Genomic DNA, 23068 nt, shown 5'->3' with positions numbered 1-23068 from the left:
TGGCTAATGATCAGCGATATTAGTTTTAGTTAGCTGATTTAAAGAAATTAGATGCTCACTGGGTTTAAAATCAATCCTCACATGCCCAAGAAAGTTGCCTATCTGCGTTTTCTGGGAAAAATTTTCAGAATAACCAGTTATTCCTTTGTTAGCAGAAGCTTTCCTATTCCTTCCTTTGTAGTGGTGATTTTCAAACTTTGTTAGCAGCAGAATCTTAATTCAAATTAAAATCTAGAACTATACCATCCAGTACAGTCACCAATAGCTACATGTGGCTATTAAAATTAAAATTAAATTAAATTAAAATTTCATTTCGTTAGTTCAAATAGCTACATTTCAAATGCTTAAAAGCCACTTGAGACTTGCAGCTTCAGTGTTAGACAATGCAGATATAAGACATTTCCACATTACAGAAAATTTTATTGCAGTCTTGATCTAGAGTGGAAACTCAAAATGTAAATCAGATGGCAGGGAGGGTGCTCAGGCTGAGGGGCTGGGATTATTTCCCAATAACATCTCCAGTCAAGCATCTGGGTATCCAAAAGCACCATTGAAAACCTCCGGCTTACCATAAAGCATGGTGATAAAGAGCAAAACTTTTTTTAAAACAGAACATCCAGATTTATATATATATTTATGTATTTCAAAACAGTAATCTCAAGAGGCTATATGTCTTTCTCTAAAAATCCTATTGTTCAAAACATCTTTTAGGCTGCCAAAGTCAATTGTAGAGATGCACAAAAATCAGTTTCATTAGTTTATGGTGTAAATTAACTTATTTGAGAAAAATGGCAGATTACCTCCACAAATGATCCATTGTATTTATAGCTTACGTATAAGTAGCTTTTGGCTGTTAAAGAATTCATCTCAGAGGACAAGACTATGCCACATTAAGCATATCCAAAATAAAGTGCTTTGGGCCCTGACGTGCCACAAAGAAGTGTGCCAAGGATTTTTTAAGGGATTTAGAATTGTATTTGTTTCCTAGGGCTGCTGTAATAAAGTACCTCAAAGTGAGTGGCTTAAACAGGAGATACTTATTGTTTCATGGTTCTGAAAGCTAGAAAGCTTGAGATCAAGGTGTCAGGAAGGTTGGTTCCTTCTGAGGGGTGTGAGGAAGAATCTGTTCTATGTCCTTCCCTCAGCTTCCGGCAGTTGGATGACAATCTTTCGTGTTCCTTGGTTGTAGAAGCATCACCCCAATCCCTGCCTTCATATTGACATGGAACTCTCCCTGTTTGTGTAGATCTCCAGATTTCACCTTGTTCATAAAGACACAAGTCATGTTGGAGTAGGGGCCCATCCTCTTTCGGTATGACTTCATCTTAACTAATTACATCGGCAATGACTCTATTTCAAAATAAGACCACATTTGAGGTTCTGGGGATTAGGACCTCAACATATGCTTTTGTGGGGAACACAACTCAACTCATAACAAGAATTGTTGAAACCACTGAATTATCTAGGTTGCCTGTTTTATTAATTTATTTTTTTTTAATTTTTTTTTAACGTTTATTTATTTTTGAGACAGAGAGAGACAGAGCATGAATGGGGGAGGGTTAGAGAGAGGGAGACACAGAATCTGAAACAGGCTCCAGGCTCTGAGCTGTCAGCACAGAGCCCGACGCGGGGCTCGAACTCACAGACCGCGAGATCATGACCTGAGCCAAAGTCGGCTGCTTAACCGACTGAGCCACCCAGGCACCCCTAGGTTGCCTGTTTTTTTTTTTTTTAAATTTTTTTCAACGTTTTTTATTTATTTTTGGGACAGAGAGAGACAGAGCATGAAGGGGGGGAGGGGCAGAGAGAGAGGGAGACACAGAATCGGAAACAGGCTCCAGGCTCCGAGCCATCAGCCCAGAGCCTGACGTGGGGCTCGAACTCACGGACCGCGAGATCGTGACCTGGCTGAAGTCGGACGCCTAACCGACTGCGCCACCCAGGCGCCCCCAGCCTGTTTTAAAAGATAATCAAAGAATCATTCGCTCAGTGTCTCTGAGTTCTTTAGTGATTATGCTACATCTTTTTTTTCCAGGTGAAAGTCTGAAATAAGGATGGCCAGCTAACAAGTTCAATAGCTAAGGTCCTGTTCGTGCCATAGAACAGAAAACAATACTTAATATTTCTAAGATATTATTAAATGCAAACATAACTGTGGATATTCAGATACATTATAACTTACCACTAGGTTTTAAAAACACAGATGATTACAGTATAGGTATTAAGTGTATATGTGAGTTGAAACCTATCAACTTTCCTAGTGTGAACTTAATCCATTTGTTAGTTTTTAGGAGTGGCAAGTCAGTATGGGAAAATATTGGGCTACAACACTATATATAATCTCTACCCTTTTTAGTGATTAATACTGATAATATGATTATAACCAATGTTGATCATAAGAATGACAAAACACAAATCAATTTGCCAGATCTTCCCATAAAGTCTGAATATGGACAGATTCACTTCACTTGTGCTTTGTTTAGTTGAAAAGCTTTCAATTAAACATTTGATAAGTTTTGTTGGTTTTTTTTTTTCTGCTGTAAGAATGCCATTCATTTTTACTAGTTTATCTTAGATTATTTCCGCTGGTAGTATTTACAATGGAATACCTTACATTCAGGCTGTCTATAATTACTTATTCTATGGATTTTGAGATTGATAGAAGCCATATTATTGTGCATGTGCAAGTTGAGAAGCCAGATTATTTTAAAAGCTTTTTCATATTTTCATCAAAAGATTTTCAGTAGCAAGCCGACATTGCCAGTGACAAGATATTCTTTAGATAGACTTCCAGCAGAGATGGAGGTTCATTATATCAGAGTAGCTCTGCTTTTCCACTTTATAATTAATAACAGATGCTGGTATTGGTAATGATACAGTGCATAATTATATGCATAGTTGACTTACAAAAGTGGATCACTTAGTAGCTTTATGGTACAAGTACAATTAAACCCATCATTAAAAATAAGACTCAATTCCACTTTGCCCTGGAGAACATGTTTCCTAATTGAAGAGTGCCCAGAGACCATCCACCTGGAAGACGGAGGGGTCTAACAGGGAGGAACAAGTGAGGGACAGCTGGAGGTATTTATGTTACTTATTCTGAAGTAGCAGATACTAAGGGGGAGATATTTTAGATGTCTTCAAATATTTCAAAGTTCATCATTCAGAACAGGAACTAGACTTGCTCATTGTTGCTCCAAGGGCCAGACATTACAGGAAGGAAATTTTGAATCAATAGAAGGAAGACCTTGCTCATCAAAATCCGTCCAGTTGTGACACAGGTTCTCTTATAAAATAATGAGTGGCTCATCACTAAAAATATTAAAGTCAAGGTCAGATAACCATGTCATTGGCAGATAGAATGGGTTTTTAAATTAAGAGTGGATCTGGACTAGATGAACTTCAAGGTCCCTTTTATCTTTCATATTCTGTAAGCTCAGAGATAAGAACTGGCTTTCTTCCTGCAATCTTTCTTCAGGAGTCTGAAATCAAGGAAATAAATCATTCTCAACCATCTGGTGGCCTGCATGGTCCCTGACCCAATAATGTTTTATGACACGTTTGAAACCTGTGAAAAATGACAGAGCAGAAATAAAGCAACAATTGCACATTTTAGAAACATTCCCATCAGAAGTATTGTTGGATTTGGCACACAGCTCCTCCAATACCTGTAATGAGCTACACACTTGTATACAAGTACAGATGCAAAAATCACAGATGAAAATGTTTCTGACCATCAACCTGGTTCCATCACATTCATCAACTCACAATGTTTCGTGAGTGCCAGGTGCTATTGGAAATGCTGAGGATATAACAGAGAAAGTTGCAGACAAAATCTCTCCTCCTGTGTAACTTACATTCTAGTTAGGTATATAGACATTTAGCAAGAAAAAAGCAACAATAAAAATCATCTCAGGTAACGGTAAGCATTTTGAAGACTCTTAAGTAGGGTTGTGTGCTGGAGAATGGCTTTATTGGTGAGGGAGCTACTTAGGATGGTTAGGAACCCACTCTTTTAGGAAGTGACATTTGAATGATGAGCAGTCGGTGAGAAGGCTGCAGCCACGCAAAGATCCACCGAAGGGGCACCTGGGTGGCTCAGTCACTTAAGCATCCGACTCCTGATTTAGGCTCAAGTCATGATCTCGCAATTCATGAGTTCGAGCCCCACATCAGGCTCCATGCTGACAGTGTGCACCTCGGGCTCTGTGTTGACAGTGCAGTGCCTGCTTGGGATTCTCTCTCTGCCCCTACCCCATGCATGGAACACCCGTTCCCCGCCCCAAATAAATAAATAAACTTAGAAAAAACAAAAAGATCCACTGGGACACCTGGATGGCTCAGTCGGTTGAGTGTCTGACTTCTGCTCCGGTCATTATCTCATGGTTCGTGGGTTCAAGCCCCGCGTCGGGCTCTGTGCTGACAGCTCAGAACCTGGAACCTGTTGCAGATTCCGTCTCCCTCTCTCTCTGCCCCGACCCCACTTGTGCTCTGTATCTCTGTCTCTAAAATAAATAAACATTAAAAAAAAAAAAAAAAAGATCCACTGAAGAATTTTTTTTAGCCTGTGAAACTGTGAGTGCAAAAACTCACCCAGAGGTAGACTAGTCAGTGATTACTGACTGCTTACTACCCTGTTCTTTGGGATTATTTGTGTAACCACACTCTCTAAATACCAGGTGTTAGACTTGGCCTCAGCAGAACATCAGACTCAGGGTGTATGTTGGTAGAATACAGGACTGAAATGTCTCTTCCTTCTCTCATCTGCTGAGTTTTCCACCATGTCATTACTAAAGTTCTCTGTCTAGACTTGATCTGGAGAAGAAAAACAGAAAGACTGAGAAAGAAAGCTAGCAGAGAAAAGTGGGGACTGTCAACCTCTTGCCCATGGACCTGTGCTCTTCTTGGATGGGCTTCAAGGGAAAGGTGATAGTGCTGAAATTTTTTTCAATATTTTATATGCATTTTTTTCAATGACTAGTATCCTTAGCTTTCATCAGCTTTTCTTGGGGTTTCATACCAAAAAGTGTGAAGAACCACAGTTGTAGAGATAGTTGCAGTGTTTGCTACCCCTGTTAGGAAATGAAGAATAAACATCTTTTCAGAGGGATTGGAATGCAATTTTCTTCCTCCGTACGCCGCCTCAAGAAAAATGAATGCAAGTAAACAAGTTCACAACAGGCCCTCCTTCAAATGGACCAACTCAAAATGTAAAACAAAGAGGAACAGAGAGTAAAGTAAAATGTACCTCCAAAGATACATGCCTTCGTTTTGTAGTTGGGAGAAAGACCACTGTTAAAAGATATTGTTGGCTTCTTCGGAAAAGTAGTATTCACAGCAGTTTATGTGAGGGCTGGATAGAGAGATGGTTTCCGCACAGCTGGGTGCCTTTGAAACACTTTCCCTCTATTTTACTTATCTTATTTATTTTTAATTTTTTTATGTTTATTTATTTTTGAGAGAGAGAGACAGAGTGAGAGCAGGTGAAGGGCAGAGAGAGAGAAGGAGACACAGAATCCTAAGCAAGCTCCAGGCTCTGAGCTGACAGTACAGAGCCTGATGCGAGCCTGACCCACAAGCCATGAGATCATGACCTGAGCTGAATTCAGATGCTTAACCAACTGAGCTACTCAGGCACACTTATTTTATTTTTTTTTAAGTTTATTTATTTATTTTGAAAGAGAGAGAGCAAGTAGGGGAGGGGCAGAGAGAGAGAGAGAGAGAGAGAGAGAATCCCAGGTAGGCCCCACATTGTTGGTGTAGAATCTGATGTGGGGCTCGAACTCACAAACCATGAGATCATGAGCTGAGCCAAAGTCAGATGCTTAACCGACTGAGCCACCCAGGTGGCCCTGGAATACTTTCCCTTTAGACCCTTAGTCTTTATATGTTCCATGTGATGTTGGGTTTGAGTAGCAAATATTCTTTATAATTCCCCAAGGAATTTTGCCCCAAACCACTTCTGCCTCTGAGTAACAGAAAACTTGTACAGATAGGGTGATAGGGAAGGCCAGGAAGCATGGAAGTGAAGGGATGTGATCTCTCTGAGCCTCCATTTACAGCACGAAGAACCCAGATGGTGACAAGCATCTAGAGGTCCATGGTACTCCCAGAAGGTACATGGACATATTAGGGATGCTCCCCCAGGTTAAAGGTGGGCCAGCTCATGATGAACCCATGTGGGATGGTTCGTTCTAAGTTTTTGTTCTCTCTGTTGTGTGTTCTCTTCCGTGTGAGCTGAGTCATGAACTCATGCTGTCGTCCCTCACAGATTGGAGGTCCTGTTCCTCCTTATCTCCTTTGTACCCTGTCGTGGTCAGCAAATGGTATTTGCTTCATAATCTGTGCATATGTACTTTTCTGGGCGGCATCTTAGCCTTCAACACCTTTGACGAACACTCTTCTATTAACAGTTAGAAAAGTGAGTCAACTCTGTATATAGTCTGCTTTGACTAATAGAAACAACTTTGATTTTATAATTTTCAGACACAACATCCTAAACACAGAAATATTTCCTTAGCAATTCTTTGTGGTGGAGACACGACATACATTGTAGATCCAAGAGGAGATGGTAGGGAATAGGGGTATGGCTTTCTGGCAAGTTCTACATAGTTATGAGATTGATTATTTTTCTCCCAGGTAACCCTGCTCTTAAATTACTAGTAGTAGGATTCTACTTAGGACCAAGTACATCACCACACACAAAAAACAACATGAGGGGCTAATGTTGAAAGATAAGTGTAAGACCAGAAGCCCGAGGTAACAGTTTAGACCCCTGGCTAGGGACTGGCCAGTTGCATTAACATGAAGTTAACCAAGTCTGCATAGTAATGATCCTCATACCAGTGGTTATAATAAGAGATAGGAATTAGTGACTTTAAACTGGAGCATAAGAAGGATCCAGACATGGGTAGGTAATCTTTAATTACCATTTTGTTTATATTTGTGAGATATGCATCGGGAACACAGAGGGGCTAGTCTTTCCCTGAGATAAGCAGGTGTTAGCCACGTGGAGAAAATATTTGGGTGGCACGGCCGGAAAGGGGCAAAGAGGCAATCGTGCCAAGTTAGAGCTGGAGCCTGGGGCGAGAGGGCCTTCCTGGCTTGCTGGCCAGGGCAGGCGCTGGATTACGCTGGATTACGAAGAGCCCCATAAATCCTGCTACCGCATGAATTTTATGCTAAAGTCTGTGAGTAGTTGCCAAGCAGAAAGGCAAGCACATTCACAAATTTGAGGCATTATTATGACAGGAAAGCTTAACGCTGAGTAGTCATGGGATTCTGATTTATTAATAATGAAGCTCCATTCTCAGATAAACACACACAGAACCTCCTGCACAGATAGTAATCGGTAGGCAGCTTTCAGGCTCAGTGGTTATTTAGATGGAATATCCCCAAGAAGTTCCATTCACAGCGTTCTTTTATATGAAGTCAAAGACACTCCCTCCTGCCTCTCTGCTGACTTCATTATCTCCTTAGCAACTGCCCGCAGGGGTCAGGTTTACTCTGACTTGGGTGATACCTGTTTTATCATTCAGAGCCCTGCAGGACCAGTTTGTGCTTGGTGGGGGGAACATCCCTTTTATCTTCAGGCTTTGCTTTATCTAATGGGGCCTTGAACTGTTCTGCTGATTTTGCCTAAGGTATACAAATGCTTTCTTCTTTTCTTTCCTCTCTTTCTGGCACAGTTCACTTGTAGGTTTCCCGTTACCTAGTCACCGTTCAAATGACTTTTCTTCTTTTGCTTTGTTAATGAAGACTTGCAAGGTTTACCTTTACAATTTACTCATAAGAAAGCCATTTTAATATTTTGACCTGAAAGAAGTACTTCACAAAGTAACAATTTTAGATTTGTGCCTTGAAATTATTGTGTCGCCCTTGTGAAGAGGAGTGGAGCTAAGGACTAGGCCTTGAGGCCTGGAAGAGAGGTAGGAAACTGTTGCAGGTGATTCATGTGAGTGATGATAAGGGCTGGGATTCGGGTTGTGCCATTGAGGACAGAGGGAAGGGATGAATGTGAGTGATTTGAGGGGGAATAAACAAAATGATGAATTGGTTGTGCAGAGCGAATGACAGGGAAGCTGTAAGGACACTAGCCTTGGACTCGGATCCTGGTTGGATAAAGAAGCCATTTACTGAGGAGATAGGTTGGATTTGATTGGGTCCTTCTTGGAAATGCTGGGTTTAAGGTTCCTGTCAGGTACTTGGTGTGCAGAAACCAGTAGAAAATATAAAGCTCAGTAGACCTAATTCAGTCAGAGATGTGGATTTTGTGCGGACCAATCAGGGAAAGAGCTAATTCCATATGCAATGAGTTGAATAAGGTGGGAGTCTATTTTTCTCCCATAAACCAGTCAGGTGGGCCAGACTGCCAGACAGCTCTGCTGCCTTCATCCAGGGACCCAGGATAGTGAGACAATTCCACCTTTTTTTAATACCTGCCTTCCAAACTTGCTCCTGTTTTTCTCCAATTCCGGTCAGAGGGAAGGAAGACATGGGAAGGAGAACATCCGGTGTGTGCAGCTCTACACTCATCACCTCTGCTCACATTCCATTGGCAAGGGCTCACTTGGCCCTGCTTAGTTGCAAGGGAGGCTGGGAAATGTGGCCTCTGGCTAGGAGACTGCATTCCCATAGACAACACTGATTACTATGAAGAAGTAGAAAACAGCCTGGAGCAGGTGGGGGGGACTAACAGTTTACAGGTGTTATCAGTGTTGATGAGGCAATGAATGCATGGGGAGGAGATCAGGTCCCACAAAGAGATGGTGTGACATATGCGACAGAGGACAAAATTTAGGGAGTGGCACCACTTGGGCAGAGGAGGAGCCCCACCTATTGTAGGCAGAGGAGAAATGGAAAGCGGTGTCCTGGAAGTCAAGGAAGGAGAGGGTTTTAGGAATGAGTTTTCTTGAGTCAGGAAGCATGGCTCAGAGGTGAAGATCAGGCTCTGAAGTCAGACTCTTGAGGTTAAGTCTTCACTCTGCGCCTTAACTAGCTGTGTGATCGCGAGCAAGGTGTTCCTGTCTCTGTGTTTCATTCTTTTCGCCTGCAAAATGAGGATAACCAAAGTACCCATCTCACGGTTGTCTGGAGAGTGAATGAACATATTAAAGCCATTAGAACAGTTCCTGTTTGTAGTAAATCCTACCAGTCATAGCTGAGAGTTAAGGTAAATTAGGGATTGGAAAGTCCACCTAGGAATTTTTAAATAAGACACACATTTATATAGCTCTGTAAACATGCATTACCTCATTAAAGCCCTAAAATAGTTCCATTAAGGTGCGGTATTATTACCTCCATTTTACAGATGAGAAAAGTGAGACACAAAGAGGCTAAGTGACGTAGTCCTGTGTCATAGCTAGTCAGTGACTGAGCTTAGATCTATTTGATTCCAAAGCCCAGATTTTAGACACTAAAATTTTGAGGTATGGAATACATGGTGAGGAATAAGCTGAATGTTTGTAGATTTTTTTTCACTTGTAAACCTCAATGACTTAATTTTTATAATGAGATAATAATACTACCTACCTCACTCTTGTATTACAAAGATAAATCAAGCTTTGTAATGAGAAACCCTTAGCAAACCACTTGGCATATAATAAACACAAATCTCCAATGCATGGCGGTAGCAAATGACAGTAATGACAATAATAGCTGTTAATTATTAACATTTATTAAAGTAAATAGAATAATTAACGATCTATAATTAGATCTTTAGCTAGCCAAATTGCACCCGGTTTTGCTAGTTAAAGACAGGAAGGGTAAGCATTTTCTGGTTCTATATATCTGTGCTGGCTGAAGGTAGATTTTGAGGTCAAGATTTTGGGGCCTTCATGTGGTTTCTGACTTCACTGGTTTTAACACCTCCCCTCTTCTTATAGATGAAATTTAGGCGGCCAAAGGGCCCAATGAGAGATAACGTTTGAATGAGCAGCTCGTAAATGTGCTTCTGCTCAGTCAATCAGGGAGTGCCTGCTGCAGGAGCCGGCCTCACAAGGGAGAACAGCACTGTCTAGGTTTTCTGACTCTATCGTCTCTTTACAACCACATCTTTCTGCAAAAATTGAAAAATATTCAGTAGATGCAGTCTTTTAAATTTGGTGATTCTGTCTATCCAATGGGGATATTGTGAGAATTAATAGAGATACCAGGGACCGTCATTAAGAAATAGGAAGACTTTTTCTACTGCATTTCCGATGCACGGGTTTGGTTAGCCTTACCCTTAACGAGAACAGAAAGTCCTATGGTGAATTTTATTACTTGCTATTTAATTTTTTTAAAGGAAGGATTCATTTCCCTGCAGCACTTATGATTATCAGTGGAGAACATTTGGTCCAACCTGTGTAAAGTTCACAGACTCACGAAGCACGTTCACTTTTTTAATTTTAGAAGAAATAAGGCTGAAGATTATATATTTGTACGTGATAATTAACACAGTCATTTCAAACTTGAGAGCCACGTTTATTACCAAACATCAATTAGAAAAATATCAATACTGGCATGTATTGGCACCTAGACTTAATTCATACTTTATCTTCATAAGCTGATTAGAAGTCTGCCTAATTTTTTTCTCTGTTGCTTGTGAATATTGAATAACAAAAAGCCATGGGGTGCTTCCAGTTTTAGAAAATCATTTTGGAGATAGATCAGAGCATAATTTCAAGTGTATCATTTCCTCAAGTAAAATGAGGCATCCTGACATGCCTTCCAATAGATTCTAGGAAACGTAGGGATTAGTGATTTTTTTCTCTAATAAAAAGTTAGTGTTATTATTTATAGTTAATAGTTGACCAGGATTTTAATACTGCAGCAAGTAAAGTAGGTTAGACCACATGCGTATTCATACCTTTGAGTTTTCTGAAGTTATTAATGTAGGACTAACATAGCTTTATGTAGGAAGAAAACACATTCAAGGTGAATCAACTTAGAGTATTTTATTTTGAGAAAAGCAAATAAGTGTAATTGAGTTCTTTCCAATTCTGAATAAAACACCCTTTGTGAAATGGAATGCAGTTTTGAACTCTAACATTTCTGTTTCCTCTTTGACTCACTCAACAGAAATGTTTGTTTATGCAACTAAATCTCTATGAATAGTACAATAGAGTGTATAGAGACACATCTGTATTTTTTTTTCTTCTCTAGACTTGGTGTCTTGGTTTTCAGCAAAAGTGTCCAAGTTTGCACTGAAAAGTGTAAACCTTATGCATGATTATCTGACTGACTGAAAATAAGCTCACAACTTGTGTTCAGACTGATTTTATTCAATGGCACAGAATGGAAGAGAGTGGCTAAGGAGGACAATGCTTATATAGAAATCCAGAAAAATATTGTCCTCAAGAAGAGGACTATTCTTTTGGAAAATTAATCCTTAACTTTAAGTATTTGTGTAAATGATTCACAAATATTCAGCACGATGCCTGATATACTGCAAATTTCTACAATGCCCTCTGAATCATCAAAAAAATATCAAATTGTGTGCAGTATGGAGAGATTTGTATTTAATGAATTCTAATGACAAACTTAAGTATTAAAATTCTGTCTTGTTTGAGGGGTTATCTGTATGCCTTATAAACTAAATGAGGTAGTGATAAGGCTGACCTATTGTTACATAAATTGAGGAATCTAAGACCTTTGCCTTGAATAAACAGCCCTTGCCCACCTTGACGTGGAAATAATCTTTAGCGTCCCCAAGATCCAGAAGGAGGCCAGGTCCTTACTGTGTGTCATATGATACGATCCCATGTCCACACTTCTGGGGAACCTGACAAAGCTTTTTGCCCAGGATCCAAACTCATTCAAACAGTCTTGGTTGTCCTAATGTAGTAGTGAGTCACAGAGTCGGGACACCAAGGTTTTTCTTTCCAGGAAGCTGCTTTGTTCGTGTCAGCACGGGCTCAGAGGGCTAAGACCCAAAAGGCTGAGCCCTGGGCGCAGTAGGGGGTTGCCTCTTGTACAATTTTTGCTCCTTTGTCTCCCATATATGGTGACATACAGTCTGAATGTGCAGTCTGTGTTACAGAGCCATGAGGAATGTCATGCATGCACACATAGCCAGGTTGCCTTCCCATGTCTTGAGATGTTCACCACATTCCTTAGGGAGGTGTTCTGGCACACTAATATTTTACTGCATTTTCTAGTTTTTAAAGTTAAAAATCAGTGTTATTTTCAAAGAAACATGGACCAAATCAGCACAATCCAAAAAGAGCTCAGTAGGCTGACGACATGTATATATCTGGAAAACTTGAGGGAATTGGGAATATTTAGTTTGGAGAAGAGAATAGTTCAAGGGAAAGTGATGGCTCTTCAAATATGACTCTCTACCTTATAGAAGAGTTTGAGAGCAGACCCAGGACCAATGCATCTTATTAAGAAGATAGGTTCCAATAAGGAAAAGCTTAAGTATTAATGTTGCTCAAGCGTGGACAAAACTGTCTAGTGGGGCAATGAATTCCTCTCATTCGAAGTGCATTTTCGTTGAAGACTTTTTTTTGTTTGTATGGGAGTCATTCTTTCCTGTATCTTTGCGCACCTTGTAATTTTTGTTATTGTTCTTGAGAACTGGACATTGTAAATAATATAATGGGCAACTCTGGAAATCAGATTCTCCTCCCTCCCCAGAGTTTGTTGTTGCTTGTTTATTCATTAGTGACCTTCCTGAATCAATTCTGTAAAATCTGTATTCTTTGTCATGTGTGGCCACTAAAGTCTGCCCTGTTAACTTAGGGACAGTTAATGAATGATCAGAGATTTCCTTAAGATGCCTGGAACCAATAAGCCTCCCGGTCTTTGTCAAGGGTGCGCAGAGCCTCAAAGTTAGCCAGAGGTAAGATTGCAGGGCCTTCTTAGGTCTTCCCTTAGCATGCACACGGCCCTGAACATAAGCACTGCCCTGTTCTTGTGTGTAACTTTGGAAAGTTCCACAAGTATCCCAGAGCTTTGCCAAGGCCCCTGTGGACTTCTCATTCCCCCAGATTTTCTTTTTAAGCTTTTTGACCAGCTCATTGTGTGCAGTTATTATGCACTGCCTCAGGCAGCCTCAGTGTTCCTCTGGGTGCTTTTGACAAATACCCCCAGGGAAAAGGCTGTTGCCCGGTTGAGCTCCAACTCAGGTTCAAATAAAAACAACCTTGCAAATGAGGTCTTCCAGGGTACCGCCAGATAGGACAAATAATGACAGTTATCTGAGACTGGGGCTTTGAAGGAGCTCCAGTCATATTCTGTTGCCTCTGGCTTCCAGGCCACTGGTTTTCACCATAATTATGGGCTGTTGATTTTCAAGGCTGCTGCAGAGCTGGGGAGAGGGGATGGGAGAGGGCTAACTACAATGTGACAGAGCTTGCTGTTCTTACTGAGACTCAGGTACTTCTGAATAATGCTCCTCAGGTGGCTACAAGCTTTGGTTAATTTTCAGAGTTCTAAAAAAGTTGATTGTGACAATTTTTGCTAATGCTTTCATTACTTATGTGGAAGAGAAACTATATAGAGGTCCTTTCTCTGCCAGTTTTGTTGATGTTGTTCTGGAAGTGGTTTTTAGCCATATTTTTAAAGGTTAAAACTTGAACTTATTAACTTACAAGGTCTCCTCCCACTCTAGAACATTCAGTGTTAGCTAGTATATCACATCCCCCAAGCCATCCCAGAGGATATAGTTTACTATACCTTTTTTTACAAATGTGGTTGTTTAAAATATAATTAGGACAGACTTTCCCCAAAGCCAAAATATGAAACACAATAGACTGTAGTTTGGTTATCAGTCTCTGCTTGATTTTACTCACTGATTTAAACAAGAAACGTTACCTTTCCTGCACAGTTTTTCAAGTTAGAATGAGTTAGTCAAAAGGGGTGGGAGATCTTATGACAATAAGAACTATATATCATGATAATGCTACCCCATTCATAACATGGTGCCACAAAAGAAGAAGAAGAAGAAGAAGAACTACACAGGTAAAATTTAAGTACCAGTGACAACTGAAAAAGTAAAACTCAAATGATAATTGACTTATGGTATTTCACAGGATTGAATCATTAGCATATGTATTTCTTGAATGGTTTACATTTAATTCTGAAGTTTATTTTAATTATTATTACCAAATTATTGATTTATCTATTCTAACTGATCCTTTATTTACTTATTAAACATCCATTTTTATTCTAAGTACTGATGAATATAGGTAAGGAATTAACTAAACATAATCCGCTGCCATTTTATATCCATTTCCTTTTTCTAAAGATGGATGTGGTGATCTGGTACTGCCTTACTTAGCAATGATGTTAAATAATGTAGCTATATAAATTAATTTCCGGTTGTTTGAAGCTAAAGTTTTTAAATTTAACTATCTTTAATGTGACCCTTTCCAAACTATATAAAATGGCTTTTGGGGCGCCTGGGTGGCTCAGTTGGTTAAGCTTCCGACTCTCGATTTCAGCTCAGGTCATGATCTCATGGTTCGCGGTTCGTGGGTTTGCGCCCCACATCGGGCTGTGCTGATGGTGCAGATCCTGCTTGGGATTCTCTCTCTGTTCCTTCTCCACTTGTGCATGCTCTCTCTCTCTCAAAAGAAATAAATAAACCAAAAAGAAATTAATACTTCTCTGCTCCATGAGAAGGCTAGTGATCTAATGTATCAGTGGCAAATAATCATTTTAGATAGTTACTTCACTGCCCTGAAAAACAGCATCAGCCACTTTGGCTCCTGTGAGCAAGGGCTGTTGCATCAATACTCAGAGATGGCACAATGGTGTGATTTGGTATTTTCATTCTCTTTTAAAAAATGTTGTACCTTCCTTGTACCTGTTTATTCATACTTGCTTTTTATAGATTTTCTATCATTTTATTTTTTGATTTTTAATTAAATTTTAATTAAATTAAATTTATTTTTATTTTTACTTATTTATTTATTTATTTATTTATTTATTTATTTTTTTGAGAAAGAGAGAGTGCCATTGGGGGAGTGCACAGAGAGAGGGAGACACAGAATTCTAAGCAGGCTCCAGGATCAAAGCTGTAAGCACAGAGCCCAACATGGGACTCCAACTCCCCAAACCAAGATCACGACCTGAGAAATGCTTAACTGACTGAGCCACCCAGGCGCCCTAATTTTTTATCTATTTTAATTTGAGCTTTCTAATCCTTAGTGGGCCTGGTGTGGGAAACAAAGACAGAAGGAAATGGCAGATAGAATTTAATTTCCTTATAACCTGCAGCCCATTGACAAATACTTGAGGCTGGCAGAGTAAAGTGTTTCTCCAGGAACTCCCTGCTGTCTTAATGTTAATGCTTTGCTAGAGGGAAAAACAACCTTAGCTTGACAATAGCTAGGCCTCCAGTATCCTGGGAGTCTTCTTTAGCATAGGAAAATCTCACTGGAAACTTCCTCTGGACTTTACTTCCCCCAACCCCATAGTATAAACCAGTCTCTCCTCATGGTCCCGGGTAGCTTTTTCTGCCCACCAGTCCTGTCCCCGTGCTTTAATAAAATCACCCTTTTGCACTGAAGACATCTTCAAGAATTCTTTCTTGGCCATTGGCTCCAGACCCCCCACAATCACCCCAAAAAACCTCATCAGGTTAGATGAGAAAACTGAAGCACAGAGAGATTAAGTAACTTGTCTAAAGTCACATAGCTTGTAAGTGGAGCAGGGATATGAAACTCAGAATTCTGGCTCTGCGGTTCATGGTCTTAACTATTATTCTATACTGTGTCATGCAAGGATACTTGTTAGAATTACACATAAACATAAGGGTGAGAGGGCTCTGATGAACTAGCTCAATGAAATTCTTTGAAAAGTATTTGAACTTCGGTGAATTTTCTCTGTGACAGCTATTTTGGTTTCCCACAGATTGTGTGTGCATGTGTGTGCATACATGCATTTTGTGTGTGTATTAAAAAGGTAAGATGGCCAAAGAAGTGATTTTATTAAACCCATGTTAAGTAGTATTAAATTATAAATATTTTAAGTTCATTTTTGGTGAAATTGATGAAGTTTAGCTAATCTTTGGCTGTTAATTTGCATTACATGATTTACCAGAAAAAGTTCTTGAAGCATGTCTAGGACTCGTTTTACATGATTTTGTATTCCTTTGAACATAATGACTTATTGAAGTAAAGTTACTGATCAATGCCTTTGGAAATCTAAGAATTATGTATTGTTCATTCTTCTTCTCCAACATAATGCACAGATTCACAACTGATTCACTAGTCTTGCTTCCCTTGATTTAGTTGAGTTCTTTGTGAAATCTAGAGAAGAAAACAAGGAGGCAATTTTTTAAAAAGTTTTTGTTTTGTTTATTTTTGAGAGAGAGAAACAACACGAGCAGGGGAGGGACAGAGAGAGAGAGAGGGAGACACAGAATCCGAAGCAGGCTCCAGGTTCTGAGCTGTCAGCACAGAGCCCGATGTGGGGCTCGAACTCATGAACCATGAGATCATGACCCGAGCCGAAGTTGGACACTTATCCAACTTATCCCCAAGGAGGAAATTTTCAATGTAATTATCAATTTCTTTTTATTCAAGTAGCTGCCTCAATAGGGTAAGCAGAATGAATCACTGCACAAACTCAGAACAAAAGTTTTGAAAAGTCAAGTTCTTATTGTTGGGAGATAATTTCACATGGGTCTCTTGCATTTCTTCATGTCTTATATGCAGAAGCAATGGATGCCTTTGTTCTGGACTATCTTTTCAAGGGCTTTTGCACAGAAACAGCCTTGAAGATAGAGATGGTGTCTCCCTTCAAAGGAAAGGGCAGGTTTATTTACTGTCCAGTATAATAAAGATGATATCTTTCTCCGATGCAAAGGACATTTATACTTACTGCCCATTATGAAAGATTAGGGTTCCCTAAACTTCAGGTTTCTCTTTCATAATGCAGTCCACTGTGTGCAGGCATTATCTGGTTGTCTCCATGTTACACTTGGATCTCGAGGAACTGGCACATACTCTGGCTGTTGCTATTGCTATGAGTAATAAAGTCCTTGGCCTCTGTCTTCTGCCAAAGTCCATGAAACTGTGGCAGGCAAATTTGTTCTCTTCCAAGTAGAGCAAAGACTCAGAATCTTCCAAGTCCTTGAAATTTATTATTATAAAATTCTTTCCTAGATTTTCACCTTCATTTAGAATCAGCTTCCCTTTGGAAGAGGGAATTATCATTTCTTTGTCGTGGATTCAATAGAGACTTGGCAGGTTCGCTCTGCTTTGTTCACTGGAGAAGTGACTCGGACAATTGTTAGTTGCATTCTCCCTCCTTTCCTTTGCGCCTCCTGCCCCTGCCATTATCTTTAGTCATAGTTTTTCTTTCCCTTTTTTCCCTCTTCTCTTTTTCTTTCAGAATTCTCTTCTGTCTACCACAAGCACTCCTTAGCCTTTTATACTTTAAATACAAACAGAAACTTTGCTAATCCTTTTAAGTCAGGTGTCTTTAGCGTGTAGGGAAACTAAAGATACTTTTCAAACCCTTCCTTGGGGCACCTGGGTGGGTCAGTTAAGCGTCCAATTCTTGATTTGGGGTCAGATCAAGATCTCAAAATTGTGAGATTGAGGCCTGTGTCCGGCTCCATGCTGGGTGTGGAGCCTGCTTAAGATTCCTTCTCTCCCTCTCCATCTTCCCCTCCCTGGTTTGCTCACATATGCACTCTCTCTGTCTATATACAAATAAATAAATAAATCCAACTAAGACTCGATGCCATGCCAGGAACACCCCCCCCCCCCTCCATTTTGTATTTCTTCTCAGACAGTGGACAAAAGTGTGTGATGGTAGGTGAAAGGGAATAGATTAATTTCCACCTATCAGCAAGTTTCAGCAGCAGATTGGGCAAACGTTCCTGATCCTTGGGAAAAGTCTCTGACCAAATGAGCTGCCGGAGTCCAGCTCCAGCAGGTCCAGGGGTTCCCGAAGGATGAACGGCGTCGGCGAAAAAGTGAAAATAAAACAAAACAAAAATAAAAATGGACACAGACAACAGCAGTGTGCTGAACTGGCCGATTTATTGCAGTAAACGTGTCATTATATATGCTAGTGATTTCCTTGTAACATACGTCATCTATGTTTTTCTAACATTATCTAATTTTGAAAACGTTCCTTTGTATAATTACCCCATAAGGAATAACATGATTGTTTTGTCATAACGTTCCCTCCTGCCCTTTGCTTATTGATTAATTTCTTTTATTGTTTTTATTATGTATCTATGTTTATAATCTATAAAGTGCTTTGCTGTTTTCACGAAAGGTCATTTATCTCTCACCTCAAGTGGAACAGTTACAGGGACATGACCTATTAGTTGTTTCCCTGAACCATTCGTGGTTTTGAAGAACAAAAGTGTTCGCCTGTGTCCGAGGTGCCAGGAAGGGGGCCAAGAGGGCCTTAGAAACCCACGCCTTATACATTCTCAGACAATGCACCTAGGAACCAATGAACCATTCTGTACTTTAACTAGGTTCAATCATCATCTGGAATGCCTCCGGGGGGCCAGGTGGGCCTAGGGGTCAGAGTGACCTGTGTCCATAGATACACTCCTTAGTTACCGGAGTGGGGCTTTCGGATCCATATGTCTCTCCTTCGTTGGCCGCCTTTGCTGGCAACTGCACGAGGCTATCCTTCCTGCAAGTAGGGGAGTCTCCATAGGGAATGGCAAGGGCTAAACGTAAGGCCGCACAATTTCTTGCGGAACCTTATCTTCTTCCCTAATGGTTCTTTTCCCAGGGGGCCTGCCGAGGGCAATTCCCCAACAGACAATACCCCAGGTACTTTCAAGGCCGAATTACCTAAAAGCGGGAGGACAAGAAGCTTCACTGTCGGCGGGCCACCCTGCAGTCACCAGTCCGTCCACAGCCCGGGCTCTGCCACTCAGGCTGGGTAGCTGGGCTTCCAGCAATGAGCTATAATCTAACAGTGAATACCAACAATAATAAGGAAACATTTTTGCAAAATCTGGATCAGTCTATATCAGCGGTCAGCAATCTATGGCCTGTGCCCCAAATGTGGCCTACTGCTTTTTTGGTTCATGAGGTTTCACTGGAAGGCAGCCAGCCATATGCATTCATTTCCATATTGTCTATGGTGGCTTGCTTGTTACAGTGGCAGAGATGAGTGATTGCAATAGAGACCATATGGCCGGCAAAGATTTGCTTCAAGATTTACTATCTGACCCTTTACAAACAAAGACACAAACAAAAGGTTACCAACCCTGCTCTAGTTGTGTTTTGTGCTGGTGATTCTCAATGTCAGGTGGTGAGGAAGACAGAAAAAGGAGTAAGCTCATCAGAATCACCTGGGCAGGCTTTTCAAAAAGTGCTCCTCTCCATCTCCCCTCCAGTTTCTCATAGGCGTTCCCTGCTGAGAGTCACTGTGTTAAACTGTTAAGATTCAAGTTGTTTGGTTCCATTAACTGGCACAGATTGTTTGTTTTCACTATTTGACCCTCCGTGACATACCCAAAGTAATACTGACTGTGTTATTTCTTTTACAGGGTTGTGGGAAGAAAATGTATTCCTTTTTGAGGGGAACCAAACAACTGCAGGTGCTAAGGTTTCTGGGGATCTCCATTGGAGTGACACAGATCCTGGCCATGATTCTCACCATTACTCTGCTCTGGGCTCTCTATTATGATCGAAGGGAGCCTGGGACAGACCAAATGATGTCCCTGAAGAATGACACGACTCAGCACCTGTCATGTCACTCAGTAGAACTGTTGAAACCAAGCCTGTCGAGGATCTTTGAACACACATCTATGGCAAACAGCTTTACTACACACTTCGAGATGGAGGAATTATAGAGGATGTCAAAGAAGGAAACTACAAATTTATTTTATTGGACTCGTGCATTCTTGAGCACACACTTATCTGTTTCAGAAATGTGTAGAAATAAAAATGTTGCCATAAGGAATGCCGGAGCATGTAATTTTCTACCCTTTAAAGTGAAGAGGGAAAAATTCCATTTTGTAAGTCACCACCTGGACAACGGTTGATGCCCTTTATAATGCTGAGGACAGATCCAATACTCACTTTATAGCCTGTGTAAGATTTTTACTGAACACAGTTATTCTTTGAGGCTCATGCTTTGGCCTAGTTTGACCAGCATTTCCGCATCCATGTAAACAAGCCATGCTCTGGTGGCATTGGAGCCACAGTAAAGTTTGATTTACTTTCATAAGCTTGCTCGTATATCAAGTACCAATGAACTGCTAACACAGGAAGTTAGGCAGTATTAATGAATTGTATTACTTGGTGACATAGTTTTTGGAGAGTGGGTTGATTATACATAAGAAAACTCTGAAGATTGGTGACTATCTAAATGTGATTTTTTTTCTGGTTACTAAAATATTCTTGTTACTTAACAAGAGCAAATTAACACATTGTCTTAAACTGATCAGGGATCTATGTGTATATAAGAGTCTGTGGTAAGTCTGTATAATTCAGTAGATTTCAGTTCTTACAATGTTAAGAATAACAATTGTGAGTGGAAAGGATAAATTTGTCCTGTATAGCACCATTATTGTTAACCTTTTCTGTAATAGAGCTTTAAAAATCCGTCTTGGGCTTATATTACGTACGTAACTGTTAATTTAAATACTTAACCACTAATTTTGAAAGATTGCCAGTGTGATGCATAGGAATCATTTTAAGTCAGAATGTCGTCTGGTCTCTAGGAAATATTCCAAGGAAGTTTGCACATAACGGTAGTTCATTTAGCAAAATCTTGGATGCTGCCTTTCTCCCAAACTAAGGCTCTTTTTGACACTCAACACTTTTTAAAGCCTTTGTCTTCTCCCAACAATAGGCAATAGTCCACAAGTTTGAATACAGCTCCACAGAGAATACTGTTCCTTCTCTCCAGCAAAATGCCAAGAGAATCGTTAAAATAAGTGACAATTTAGAGATTTTCTTTGCTTTGTTTCACTGATTAAGATACTGTGGTGAATTACACAGATTATTAAATTTTTTACAAGAGTAAAATATATTTATTTGAAATGGGGAGAGTGCATTTTACTGTATTTTGTGTATAATGTTTATTTCTCAGAAAATGAAAAGAAAATTAAAATGTGTCAATAAATATTTTCTAGAGAGTAATAATTTGTGTCTAATTTTTATACACGATGAACACTTTTACCTCTCACGATGATTGGCAAGGGGAGAGAAATATAAGAAGAAATGATTCAGTAAAGTAACAATAATGATTGCCAAACTCTGGAACTAATCTATAAGAGGATGTATCCTCAGTGAGAAAAGACAAAAAGAGGCCCACTTACTTTTCAGGTTCGTTTTTGAGCTAAATGATAAATAATGTAGTTGTTTGCTAGAACCTAAAAATATGCACATTCACGCTGATTCATCTTCTCAATGTTTTCACATCCCAGTTTCTTCAAGTAACTTTTAGAAGCAAATGAGTCTAAGAAATGCAACATTTGAAATTAACTGCCAGATTTTATCTCTCCCATAGATCCAAATAAAAACTGAGTAAATTCCTTGCTCAGTCAGAACCAAAAGTGTCCTTTTTTATAATTTCCTCAACATCCAGCTCCCCATAACTTCACCTAAAATGCCCATGGAATTGAGACAGCTATGACTATTATTTGAATTATTTGGATAATGGTCAAATTATCTAAATGGCTGCTTTTTGGTTGATGTGTCTCAGTCACAGGAAGAACAAGTACATATTGTGTTGACCTCAGTTGAAAATCTGCAAATTTTAAATAAAAGCCAATTTCCACATTTTTAGACTTTAGATTTTTTGATATATTACCTGACTTAGTACTCCAGAAGACTCAACGTAAATTTAGACAGACATCTTATATATACTACACTTGCTTAATGGGAACAAATGACATTTATAGCCGTGGCCTCCACGGGCCTCTTACGGTGGCAGTGCACCTGGAAAAATAAACTGCAAGAGACTTTAAAAAGTGTACTTATGGTAGAGCTGAGGGAGTTCACTGTTTGGGTGTACTGCAAAAAAAAAAAAAAAAAAAAAAAAAATTGCTATTTCTTTGGAAGTTTTTAAAAGGTTTTCTTTTATAAAAAAAATCGCCACTTTTGGTGAAAATTTAAGATTATTTTCAGCCTAGTTAATAGTCCATTCAAAGTGCCCTGGAGATTCAGAAATGACAGTAGGAGATAGAGTCTGTCCTCAAGCACTATAAAATGTGGTGGAGAGACCCTTGTGCTAGCCACAGATAAAACTCTTAGGAGAACAAGCAGTGAGTGGGTTCGTGCCGAGGAATGAGAGACTAAGGAGAGTGGAATTGAGGCAGCTACGCCAAAAAAAAAGGCCTTCAAGCTGAGTCAGGAAGGAAAGTAGAGTTCAGCTAACTCATGGAGAACATTCCGTGACTCTGAAGTTAATAAGTATGTATTATTTTGGGGGCAGAGCATGTCCTTTGATGTGGTTAGAGCACAGGATGCTTGAAGAGATACCATGAGAAAGGAAATGAGTGAAATTTAGGTTTTGAAATTCATTTTGTAAGCTAAATGGGAAGTCATTGAAGTACTCTCAGAAAGGATTTGCCTCTCAGAAACTTAACTGGATTAGCCAGTGAGCAGTGAGACAGGTATAGTTACTACACATCCCTGTGGGGCGGCCATTCTTTACCTCGTGTAGCTACCAGGTGTCCAGAGTTCTAGAACACCGGAGACTCTGACTCTGGAGGGGGGCTGGGTAGATTGCTGTTGCTGTGGTCCTGGAGAGGGAAGGAGCCTCACTAGGGCAATGGAAGTAAATAATAATAATAATAACAAATAAGGAAAGCATAAAACAGATTACAACAGGGTGAATCCACAAAAATGGGCAGCAAATTGAGTGTGGGTTGAGAAGCAAAAGACCTGAAATGTCTAGAGTTTGTAGCTAGTAAATTGGCAATGGCATTAGCCTAGATAAAGACTGGAGGGGGAGCCCGTGTGTGGGAGGGTAATCAATTTGGTTTGGGACATACCAAGTGGGCCAGGCCTGAAGGACGTGCAGACGGAGATGTCTACAGGCAGCTGTAAACTCCAGTCTGGAGCTCAGAGAGTTCACTGGGAGCCTGAGAATTTTTATGCATTGCTTTCCCATCTCAGGAGGCCTGACAGAAAAT

The 23068-nt window shown here is 40.1% G+C and overlaps 1 protein-coding gene across 2 annotated transcripts in view; it reads left to right on the top strand.

Moving 5' to 3' along the window:
• The window catches only part of TSPAN12 (tetraspanin 12), a 64940-nt gene extending 43869 nt beyond the window's left edge, over positions 1 to 21071 (top strand). For both annotated transcript variants that reach the window (XM_019452550.2, XM_019452551.2), the window contains exon 8: positions 19469 to 21071. In XM_019452550.2, the coding sequence (XP_019308095.1) occupies positions 19469 to 19774 (306 nt within the window). In that variant the 3' untranslated portion in view covers positions 19775 to 21071. The remainder of the gene's footprint in view (positions 1 to 19468) is intronic.
• The last annotated feature ends 1997 nt before the right edge of the window (positions 21072 to 23068 follow it).

This window comes from Panthera pardus, unplaced genomic scaffold (genome assembly GCF_024362965.1).
Source record: "Panthera pardus isolate Hobbes unplaced genomic scaffold, ASM2436296v1 HiC_scaffold_8, whole genome shotgun sequence".
Classification (NCBI taxonomy): Eukaryota; Metazoa; Chordata; class Mammalia; order Carnivora; family Felidae; genus Panthera; species Panthera pardus.
The sequence above is the reverse complement of the archived record's forward strand: the minus strand, read 5'-3'. Positions and strand labels throughout refer to the sequence as shown.